Source organism: Nomascus leucogenys, chromosome X (assembly GCF_006542625.1).
Source record: "Nomascus leucogenys isolate Asia chromosome X, Asia_NLE_v1, whole genome shotgun sequence".
In the NCBI taxonomy this organism is placed as follows: domain Eukaryota; kingdom Metazoa; phylum Chordata; class Mammalia; order Primates; family Hylobatidae; genus Nomascus; species Nomascus leucogenys.
The window spans coordinates 55,412,628-55,424,213 of NC_044406.1; the positions used below are offsets into that span (position 1 = coordinate 55,412,628).

The window sequence follows — 11,586 nt, forward strand, 5'->3', positions numbered from 1 at the left end:
ACCTTCTCCCTGGGGCTGGTTACAGAAGTAAACTCTCTTCTTTCCCAGTCTGTCTGCATCTTGTTGGACCATGAGACCCAGCAGGTGGACCCTAGTTTTGTCTGAGTACTATGTGTGATGCTTCCTTCATTGGGCCCCTCACATCTCATTTTCCCCTAGTCAGTTCAGAAAGGAAGAGTACAGTCTTCACAGGGTCTAAATCTGTCTGGATTGTTTTAAGAGACATGCCCATACCAAGCCCAGTATCTACAAAGAAACTGAAAAAATTAGTACTAGGGTAAATCCTTTCTAATTTCCTCCTTGCAGTTGGATACTGCCTTCCACTGCTCATTGGTATTTTTGATGTGTCTCAAATGTCTTTCGTTACTCACTACCATTTTCATATCTCTGATCACAGTGGAGAGGGTCTACTGTACAAAGGATGAAATATCTATTTTCAGCATGAATCAAGACAGGTCCAAGTCCTGAAAAACTGGCAAGTGTTCAGTGTACAAACAGAGAAGTCAAGACATGTAGCTTTCCTAGAAATGACCAATAACATTACTGGATATTGCAGAAGAGACAACTATACTTTGCCTGACAGCAGACAGAGACATTCTAAAGGATGAAGGGTGTCTGTAATGCCTCTGTTTTTTGTCATCCAGTAGACCTGTCCACTCTCATAACCATATCACATCTAGCTATTACTGGTGATTCAGATTCCCCAAACCTAGTTATTTGAGTTGCCCTGGACTCTCCACCCAGATTCCCCACCTTCTCTTCTAGTCCTTTCTCCATCCTACACTAAACTCTGCTGTATTAGTCCGTTTTCATGCTGTTAATAAAGACATACTCAAGACTGGGTAATTTATAAAGGAAAGAGGTTTAATGGACTCACAGTTCCACATGGCTGGGGAGGCATCATGATCATGGCGGAAGGCAAAGGAGAAGCAAAAGCACGTCTTACACAGCAGAGGGTGGAGCTTGTGCAGGGGAATTTCCATTTATAAAACCATGAGATCTTGTGAGACTTATTCACTACCACAAGAACAGTATGGGGGAAACTGCCCCCATGATTCAACTATCTCCACCTGGCCCTGCCCTTGACACTTGGGGATTATTACAATTTAAGGTGAGATTTGGGTGGGGACACAGCCAAACTACATCATCTGCATTCAGAATTGTGACTACCATCCTGCTCTGGGCTCTCTAGACTTGGTTTTGTTAATATATGTGGTCTCTTTCATGAACCCTGAAAATTGATTTCCCCCTGGATCCTCATCCCATACTAAGTGTGAGTGTCTCATCTGGCCCCATTCCCTCTCACCTGGTCATTCTAATTGAATCTAATTTGAGAAGCACTCAAATTAAGCATTTTGGTTTATAAAATAAAATACGTATATTTATAATATTTACATGCATTGCTTTGTGAGAATATGAATGGGTAAACCTTTGGGGGATGAAATTTTTGTAATATTTACACAAATTTAAAATCTCCACACACTACCCACTTTAACCTAATTTCCACTTTGCTATCAGAATAGGCTTTAGCTTAATATTTTATGTTCAGAATATTTCAGTTCTGTAAGTTATAGCAATAAATGAGTAAACTATGTGCACACTGGAAGGAGATGGCTAAATTAATCATGGCACATACATGCTACCAGGTAGTTACAAAGGTGAAGTACATCTAAATGTGTTATCATAGAAAGATCCCGCATTCATTATGAAGTAGCAAAGCCATATGGCCAAATAATATGCACCTCACTAGCCATTATGATTAATAATTACAATATATTTTTATAGCATCTCTATGTATAAGAAACCCTAGCATTAGCTTTAAAATGATATACCCTATTTATTGTGATTATCTCTGAGGATGGATCTGAATTATGAGGGAATATCATACAGGTAGAAATTGTGACTTATCTGTATTGTTAGAATTTTTTTGTTTTTTGAGACAGAGTGTTGCTCTGTTGCCCAGGCTGGAGCGCAGTGTGATAAAAGAAAAACTTCAGCCGAATTAAATTTAAAGGAGTTTAACTGAGTAATGAATGATTCACGAATTGGGCAGCCTGCAGAATCACAGCAGATTCACAGTGACTCCAGGGATGCCTCATGGTCAGAATAAATTTATAGACAAAAAGGTAAAGTGACGTATAGGAATCGGAAGTAAGGTACAGAAACAGTGCGATTGGTTACAACTCGGCATTTGGCTTCTTTGAATGCAGTTTGAACATTCTGCAGTCTATGAGTGGTTGAAGTATGGCTGCTGGGATTAGCCAACACTCAGCTTTTGTTACAGGTGCAACTACTGTTAGGTTTTCAGTTTTGTCTGACTATTAAGCTAGGTTACATTTCATCCACAAGGACTCAAATATAGAAGTATGGAGTCCTTTACAGACCATATTTAGTTTAACAAGTGGAATGATCTTGGCTCACTGCAACCTCCGCCTAGAAGGTTCAAGTGATTCTCCTACTATGTAACAAACAAGCATCACAGTTATTTGTCAAAAGGACTCTGTAAATATCTACAGTATGGGCTTACCATATTTCACTCAAAAGCACCATTCTGCGCTATTATTTTCAGTGACCACTATAATCAGAGTATACTGAGAATTTTCTCATTACTTTAGGTAAGGGTGAAGGAAATTTATTCTTCCTCCTCTGAAGGTTTGAGTCTTTAATTCTGCTGAAATAAACTGACAATGAACAGATTAACAGGAAAAAGTCATAAAAATGTATTAAGGTGCAAGAGCACTGATGTTACACAAAATATGAAATTCAAAGGGCCAGGTAACTGAAGTTTTTATACCATACAGAAAGGGGTAGGGGCTTGGAGCTCCTTGAAATTATGTAAGGTTGAAGAGAAGCATGGCAAGCAAAGGCTTTCTTGTTATGCAGATAGTGTCCTAGGTACTAGTCCTAAGAAAGAATAGATGTATCCTGTGGCAAAAGTTTCTCTGTAAGAGATTTAAAAGTATCAGACCTTTAGCCTCCTTTTTCTGTGAGTGAATCTTTTTTAGAAACTTCTTAGGCAGATAAGGGGGCCTCAGAGAAAGCCTCTGCCAAGCATCCCGTTTGCCTTACTAATGTAGATTTTTTTTCTACAGGTGTAAATCTTCCCTAAGAAAGGACAGCCTTTCAGAGCTATTTTCAGAGCTATACAGCTCCTCTGACTAGCCATCTCAAAATATGTCAAAGAAATATATATTGGGGTGGCCTATTTTGGTTTCCCACAGGCGCACTGACAAAACCTTGACCTAGGATTCTCTGCCATCTGTCACCTGACTAAAAATGTCTGAACATCAGCACAGGTGCAATTATGTACAGTGAAAACCTAGATTTTTAAAAATTAATCAATTATTATTTTTTTCTTTTTTTTGAGATGGAGTCTCGCTTTTTTGGAGTGCAGTGGTGAGATCTTGGCTCAGTGCAACCTCCACCTCCCAGATTCAAACAATTCTCTGCCTCAGCCTCCCGAGTAGCTGGGATTACAGGCGCCTGCCACCACGTCCGGCTAATTTTTGTATTCTTCGTAGAGACGGGGTTTCACCATCTTGGCCAGGCTGGTCTTGAACTCCTGAGCTTGTGATCCACCCGCCTCGGCCTCCCAAAGTGCTGGGATTACAGACATGAGCCACCGCGCCCGGTCAAATTAATCAATTAATATTATCCAATGGTATCATGTCTGCCAAGAAATTATATTCTACTGTCTAGAAGGACTCCAGAATTTTCAGGACTTGATATACTACAGATGTTTGCATAGTTACTTTGATGATCTTTTCTCATGTGCTACTTATAGGAGAAGCTTCGGCTTTTAAGCACTAAGGTAAGCTCACTCACTGGTTTATGTGGCCAGTAGACAGTGTCAAACAAGAAATCCTGTTAAAATTCTATTGCAAATGTCAGGGTGGCTTTCAAAATCCTGTTTCTTGCGGATATAGCCCCAAAACTAGTAGATGCTTTGCCAAACCAGATTATAATTCACTAGCTCATTTGCAAATCATTTTGACAATGTGTTGGAGATGTTTAGTGGTGATGAACAGGTCTAAATTTCTCTGTCAAAATAATCTTTTGCATTGAACAAGATACTGCTATCAGAGGGGTTTTAAAGTGAGGAATGGGCCTACCTGGGAGTTTGGATACCCTAAGTCTGGGGAAGGGAGGTGATTCTGGATGGTTTGTTCCACTGGGAGCACGGTGCAGCCTTCAGAGGACACAGTGGGCAGCTAGTCAGCAGGTCAGGGTTCCATTTGGATAAGAGTGCACATCAGAGAAAACCCAGGGGAAGGGTGTGGTAATGCAGGAAAGAGCTAGAGCTGGATAATGCCAGCCCCTGGGCAAAGGTAACTTTAAAGGAATCCTGGGGCTAAGGGCATCAGAATCCCATGTAAATGAAGCCCACAGACAATCCTCAAATTGTATTTGGGTATCACTTTCACCTTTTTTCTTTACACCTGCTTTTGGTACTTCAGATGGATGGACCTTTTTATCCCAAGATGCACTGTGGAGTAGTGAAAAGACAACTGAATCAAGAAAAAAGAAGACTGGCCATTAGGATGGAGAAGTGGAAGAGAGTAGGCTCTAGAAGAATTCGGACCAGAGATTTAATCTCAGGTCTGTCATATATGAGACCTGTGAACTCAAGCACATGCCCAAGCTTTATGAATCTTAGATTCTTCATCCTAGGGGTGAGTTTGTTAATTTATGTGATAAACTGTTGGAAAGAATGCAATGTATGAAAAGCATCAGGCACAATGCTTGGCATATCTTAGGTCTTTAATGAAAGGCAGTTATTACCGTGATTATTTTCATCACTGACCCTACCTGCCACTAGTGATGTTTTCCAAGCTAGTATGTCTCAGAGAACAAGAAGCGCTACAGAAAATGAAATATCAGATCAACCAAATGCTATTTGAAAAGTAAATCTCAGCAATTTTTTTCCATTCAGAAGTTATGTCCTTCAATCATGAGGGCGAGAGTTTCTTCTTTAGCTGATGCAACTCCTAGAATAGTTAACAAGGACCAACACCTTGCCTCCATCCAAACTACCTGTGTTTTAATTTATTTCACTCCCACAAAAAATATAAACATTCTTTAGAGTAAGTAATTAAAATATATCGAAGATAACCTATTCTAAATATCCCTTAAATTGAGTGGTACTTGATTCTTCTTACCCAGGGTAATGACTACCAACCCAGTGGCTTTTGTGTATTTCATCTCAAGAAAGTGTCACTGGTCTCTCTCAGAAACTCCCTGAGACAATGCATGTAACAAGACTTAATTGTGAACTATGTTCAGTGACATAAGGATAAGAGCAGAACAGTTTCCATTCCTTGCCTGGGTGATTTGTCTCTGGTTAAACCATGATTCCAAGGTAACTGTGATGAGGAGTTTTCTACACCAGGCTTTTGGGTCTCAACTCGGAGACAACCCATCTTGAGGTCTGATCCCTGATCACCACCCTCTCAGCCTCATCTTTCACCATGCCCGAATTAAATTAAAAATTATACTCATTGAAAGAATTCTAATCTCTCAAAGCCCCAAATTTCTTTGCCTCAGGGCATCTATATTTGACAGTCTCATATGAATTCCCCCCAACTTACCTATTAACTCCTTTTGTCCTTTAGATATTAGAAAATATCCCACCACCATCATTGTTAAGATTTCCGTTCCTATAAGTTAGAATTATAAGGAGAGGTCCTAGGCTTTGTTTATCCTAGCATTCCAGTATTACTCTGATTATTACTAAAGAGCAAATGCTTAATTAAGGTTTGGGGAATAAAAGAGATAGTAAGGATGCTGTGCAATTTATGGAGATCTATTTCTCGGATATTTCTAAGTTAAGCAAATTAATGCATATATCATTTAATTTTACAAAACAAAAAACTAAAAGGCATTCAGTAATACACTGATCATCTTTTATCTATTTTTTATTCCAAATATTTTAAAGCAAAGTTCTTAGCAATGTCATGTCATGCTATACTAGAACACAATATAGACGGATGGTTTTCTAATCCGTTTTACAAAATTAACAAAACTTTTGCTACTAAACTGCATGCAAAAACATTAAACAGATATTTAAAAGCAGAGTTCTTAGCAATGTCATGTCATCCTGTATCAGAACACAATATAGATGGTTTCCCAATCTGTTTTACAAAATTAGCAAAACATATGCCACTAAACCTCATGAAAAACATTAAATGGATGACCAATATCATTCAAAACTTAAGAGATCTGGAAACTACCTAAACGTCTATTAAAAGAAACATCATCTGAATAATATAGCCATTAAAAAATAAAAGAATAAATTGTCAAGTTACACATACAAAATAGGCATACAGATGATATATACTATTTCTCCTCCAGCCCCACCCTGGGCCTGCATCCTTGAACACTAACTGCCTTCTGCAAACGTTACATAAAACATCTATCCTTGACTTCACTAGGTATGGGAGAAGCTACCAGACATAGCACTGGAACTCACAGTGGCTGTGGAAATGGAGTCAGCCCTGACTCAAATTCTGGCTCTAGCTCTCTCTTCTTCATCTTTGAGAGCTTCCGCATACTGAGATGGGAAAGAATGTGGGTAAGACCCATGAACTTTGGCCACAAACTCCACGACTTTCATCTTGCTGGTTTCAGCTTTGGCTCTTGGGCCCCACAGGAATTCATATCGTGCAGGATCACTGTTGGCCACCTGCTGGTACTCCAGGTACTTCTCCTTCACAAAATCTTTGGTGATGAGCTCTCTGGGCTCTCCAAAAATGAAGTGCTTCTTCCCAGAATATACTCCCGTCAAATTCAGCACTTCCCAGACTTCCTCTTCAGTGGCACGGTTGCCCTTCATGAAGATCACACCCAGGATAAGTATCAGGAGGCCAGTCTTGGGCATACCCTTTTCACCACTCAGCATCCCATCATAGGTGAGGCCCAGTTTGATGAAGAGGCCATAGCAATGGGTGGTGGGGTCCACCTCTATCACATCAAGGCCAAAGATCATCTCCAGGCACTGAGAAGCTCTCAGGAGGATCTCAGAGAAGTGGCTCTCATCATCTTTGATGATAATCTTCAACATATCTGCCTTTGTTATTAGCTTTTTCATCTGATACTTGTGCAGCATGAAATTCACCAAAAAAGCCACTTTCTGGTCGAGAGCATCTGCGGGCACATTCCTGGGGTCTGATGTATCCTCTGAGGAGCTTGGACTATCTTCCTCTTCCTGGCTGCTGGAAGCCTCATCAGATTCACTTGATGAGGTGGCTGTGATGGCAATGGAAGAGGAGCAGAAACTCTGAGGAACCTCAAGAGGACTCTCTGCCTTAGCAACAGGAGCTTCCTTCAGTTTGCCAGGCACTAGAGGATGGGAAGAGGAGAGGAAGGTCTTCTCCAGAGCCTTGGAGACCTGTGCAACCTCCAGGCTCTGGGTCTCACTGAAGGTCTGAAGGTGCTGATCATGTGTGCATCGGGGACTCTCTTGATCCTGAGACATGATGACCCTTGTGGGTGTCAGTAAGCAGGAGTGTGGACAGGAGGGCAGGCAATGAAGAATCACTGCCTAAGGGAGAGAGAAAGGGTGGGCATGTCCTCAGCTGGTAAACTCAACTGCAGTAGCTCTGATGGAAGCCACTGCCTATGGACTTCTCCTGACAGCAGTGTTATAGAGCCTCACAGATCTGATATTCCGTTTTCTGGGTCTACCAAGAACCTGAAGGATGAAGTGAGAATTCTCAGGGTGCAGCCAGCCAACCCAACATGAGAATTTTTCAGGTTCACAGTAGACACTTGTAGTTGGGCTCAGTACAGCTCCTTTTGTTCTGAGGAGGGTAATGTCATCAGTTGACAGCCAGAAGTGCTAGTAACTTGGCATCTAATAGGGCCTGTGCCACTTCCCCTGTGGTAATGTGGGGCTGTGCCCCCAAGACCAAAGTCAAATCTCTTATGACAACTGAGAAGGAAGTGTCAGGTACCTCCTCCAGTTACCCAACCTGGAGTTTACCAGGGCTGACAGCAGGATCTAGATTCTGTGACAGCCACTGTAATGGTATGGGTAGTCCCCTCAGTTATTACCCAGGTGCCTTACTTTGAATCCAGGCAGGTCCTGGGATCCTTCCTTTTGTTAACCTAATGTTGTCCCCTCAGACAAAAGCTTCCACCTCCTCAAGACCCTGGAGGAGGTAGTGAGGTGTCACCTCCACCTAACAGCTTTACCCATACCCGCTCAGGGCTGACAACAGTGCAGTACTTGAGTCTTCAGAATCCCCGCTCTTCTGGGGCGGGTGGCCCTCAGTTTTCATTCGGGCTCCTTGACTTGGCTAGTGATGGTGACTTACCAGTATACTAACTAATGCCACTCTCCACCTTCAACAATACCTCATCCTCCTGAGTCACCTGAGAAGGAAGTGATAAAGGACACTACCTATCTGCAATTACTGGGGATTCACAGTGTTAATAACAAAGGCTGTACACTGTGAAGCTTTCTTTGTCCTTGTGTCCTGTGTCCTTTTTCCTCTGTGGACCTTACTTGGGGTCCTTACTGTGACTTTTCACAGGCCCTGGCCTCCCTTGTCTACTGATCTGATATGACGTAGGTACACTAATCAAGAACCTCACATGACAGAAACCCTCAAAAAGGAAGAGAGTGGGTGCTTGTCACGTGATCCCTGCCCAATTCTCCCTAGGCTGAAAAAGTTATCAGGGCTCTTTGGCGACATATATCCTGGAGTGGATTCCTATTGGTCCTCACTCTGTGTCTCTATGTTAACTCCTTGCACTTCCTGGACACCCAATCCAATGCTTATCTGAACCTTTTGCCTTCATTTTAAGACCACCACCTCCATAAGACCCCAGTGTATGAAATAAGCAGGACAGGGCTCTGTGGAGATTACTCTTTTCTGAGGTGAGTGTTCCCATCAGCCTCACTTAAGGTCCTTCCCTTGACGAATGGAAGCATCTGGGACCTGATATCACTTCCTTAGGTCAAAACCTTTGTTATCCTGAGTTCACTGAACAGGAAATAAGTAGATATCTCATCCTGACAGCCCTGCCCAGAGCCTCCCACAACCGACAGCAGGGCTAAACAGGGCTACATTCTGTCCTCATTATCTGGGATGGGTGGTGCCCTGAGACCTCACTCAGGGTCCTTACTTTGACTACTGGTTAAGCTTCAGTCCCCATCTTCTGATAGCTAATGCCACTCCTGCCGAAAAAAGAAAAATCTCATCTCCCTGTGACAACTGTAAAGGAAGAGATTAGACATCTCTCATCTTAAGTCTGTGTCTTCACCTAACCTCTCGGCACCCCTTATGCACCTACCCCCATATTGACTTGAGGATGCTATTCAGACCATGACACTCACTTCCTGAGACCCCTGAAGATGAAGACAGTATGGGAATTCTTCCCACTCCTGCCTTGGACTTCCAAGGGCTGAACTCAGAGGCAGAGTGGAGCTCATGGAGGTCCCAAATATACTGGAATGGGTGTCCCCTTCATCTATACTCAATGTCTACAGTTTGGCTCCTGGCACTGTAAGAGATTCCTCCTCTCTGCTGGCCTGACGTTCCCTCCTTATGCTAAAGATTCACCCCCCAGTGACCACCAAGGAGGATGTGAGGGGATGCTTCATCTAGATATCCAGCCTCCTATGACTGACACCATGGGTGGAGACTGTGGGGCCACCTATGTTCTGGGGTGGGTTCTTCTCTCAGTCCTAAGTCCACATCCTTACTTTGAATCATTTAAGCACCCGGGAATCTTCCCTCTGATGGCCTTACTTAGCTCCCTCAAACCAAGGCCTACACTTGCCCAAAACCAAAAAGGACTACATGAAGTTTTCTGACTGGTGGGCCCCCATATCAGGGGGCTCCGAGGGCTGACCAAAGGGGCAGAGAACAGCCCCATGGTAACACTCTGTTCCAGAATATGTGGCCCAGATCTTTTTCATGGTCTGGGACTTATCCTTCTGACTTAAGTTTTCCCTCACAATAAGACCTCCTTCTCACTGAACGCCATAGAGGAGTGTGTGGATGTCTCATCTGGCTATCTCTGTTTGGGTCTCCCAAACATTCCCTGTGACTTGTGGGTCTACAGTTTTATGCAGTGTATTTTCCCTTCTGACAGAACTCGATGAAACCTGCCAAGGCCTGGAACTCCTTCTGCTGGCCTGATGTAATATACTCAGACAAAACCTTCACTTCCCTAAGACCCCAGGAGAAAATTAGCAATATCTTCAGTTTGACACCCCTAGGGTGAGTCTCCCAGGGAGGGGAAAAGCTCCTTGGATCCTCCTCTGTCATCAGTTGGCTAATCCCATAATTCTCACACGGGGTCCCCATACTGGAAACTAGCTGGTAATGTGCTCCCTCCAGTCGGCTAACTGATGCTGCCCCCTTCCAACCAAGACTTCATCTCTATGACACACCCACAAGGGAAATGAGCAAACGCCTCACGAACGGACACCCAAACATGACAACATGGCCTAGACACTGTGGCACAACCTATTTTGTGGAGCCTGCAGAACCTTAAAACTCATTCAGAGGCCGGGCGCGGTGGCTCATGCCTGTAATCCCAGCACTTTGGAAGGCCGAGGCGGGTGGATCACGAGGTCAGGAAATCGAGGCCATCCTGGCTAAAATGTTGAAACCCCGTCTCTACTAAAAATACAAAAAAAAAAAAAAAAAAAAAATTAGCTGTGCATGGTGGCGAGCACCTGTAGTCCCAGCTACTCAGGAAGCTGAGGCAGGAGAACTGTGTGAACCCGGGAGGCGGAGCTTGCAGTGAGCTGAGATCACACCACTGCACTCCAGCCTGGGCAACACAGAGAGACTCCGTCTCAAAAAAAAAAAAAAAACAACAAAAAAAAACCTCACTCAGGGTCCTCACGTGGACTCCTGCAGGGCCTGAGATGCCTTCCTCTGCCGACACAACACTGCTTGTACCAGATTAAAGCTTCACCTCCTCAGACCCCGCAGGCGGAAGTCAATAAGCAACACTTCCGGCTGCCCTTGCCCCAAGCCTTGCAGGGCTGACAAACAGGCCGGCCGTCACTCAGTGTGTCCGCCAATGTTCTGTGGTGAGTGATCTCTGGTGAGCGCTTCAGTACTCACTCAAGGGCTTTTTTCTTTTTTGACTCTCGGCAAATCTAAGGACTCTTACCTTTGCCCAAATAAGGCCTTCACCTTAATCAGACTCCCGAGGGAGAAATGTGGGGTGAGTTCAGCCTGAAAGTCCAGCCCACGGCCTCCCAGAGTTGACTGCAGGGCCTGGGGCTCTTATCTGCAGGGCGCTCTATTTCCCTCAGTCTCAGAGTTTTACCTTGACACCTGACAGTGCCTGCAGCGACTTGTTCCTCTGCCGACTAGGGTGCACCTTCCTCAGATAAGGTCGTCACAGTCCTCGGACTCAGAAGAGGAAATCCGGGGGCGTCACATCCAGTTACCCCAGACGGAGGCCTCGCAGGACCAACAAAAGGGGCGGGACGGCGTGGAAAGCGTGAAGCGCCCTGTTCACTCCGATATTGAATATGCTGTTAATTTAATTAGGATATTGTCTAATTGTGAATAGCCTTGGTTCAAGTCCCCTTTACTTGGACCACCTTTATCTGGT

General features: G+C 43.7%; 1 protein-coding gene across 3 annotated transcripts; it reads right to left on the reverse strand.

Moving 5' to 3' along the window:
• Positions 1 to 5,897: 5,897 nt before the first annotated feature.
• LOC100595654 (melanoma-associated antigen B16) lies at positions 5,898 to 11,372 on the reverse strand. 3 transcript variants are annotated; one of them, XM_003272642.2, is made up of 2 exons: positions 11,160 to 11,372; positions 5,898 to 7,540 (listed from the first exon to the last, which is right to left on the reverse strand). In XM_003272642.2, exon 2 carries the CDS (start codon positions 7,472 to 7,474, stop codon positions 6,500 to 6,502), a length of 975 nt encoding a protein of 324 aa, XP_003272690.1. In that variant the 5' UTR covers positions 7,475 to 7,540; positions 11,160 to 11,372; the 3' UTR covers positions 5,898 to 6,499. The 3 variants fall into 3 exon arrangements, with proteins under 3 accessions (XP_003272690.1, XP_030663417.1, XP_030663416.1); XM_030807557.1 differs by having other exon boundaries at positions 11,296 to 11,366; XM_030807556.1 differs by lacking the exon at positions 11,160 to 11,372 and adding an exon at positions 10,864 to 10,961.
• Between the last annotated feature and the right edge of the window lie 214 nt (positions 11,373 to 11,586).

Bases quoted from the DNA above. Each gene is read 5' to 3' on its own strand.
- LOC100595654 (XM_003272642.2), bottom strand. From the start codon at position 7,474: ATGTCTCAGGATCAAGAGAGTCCCCGATGCACACATGATCAGCACCTT.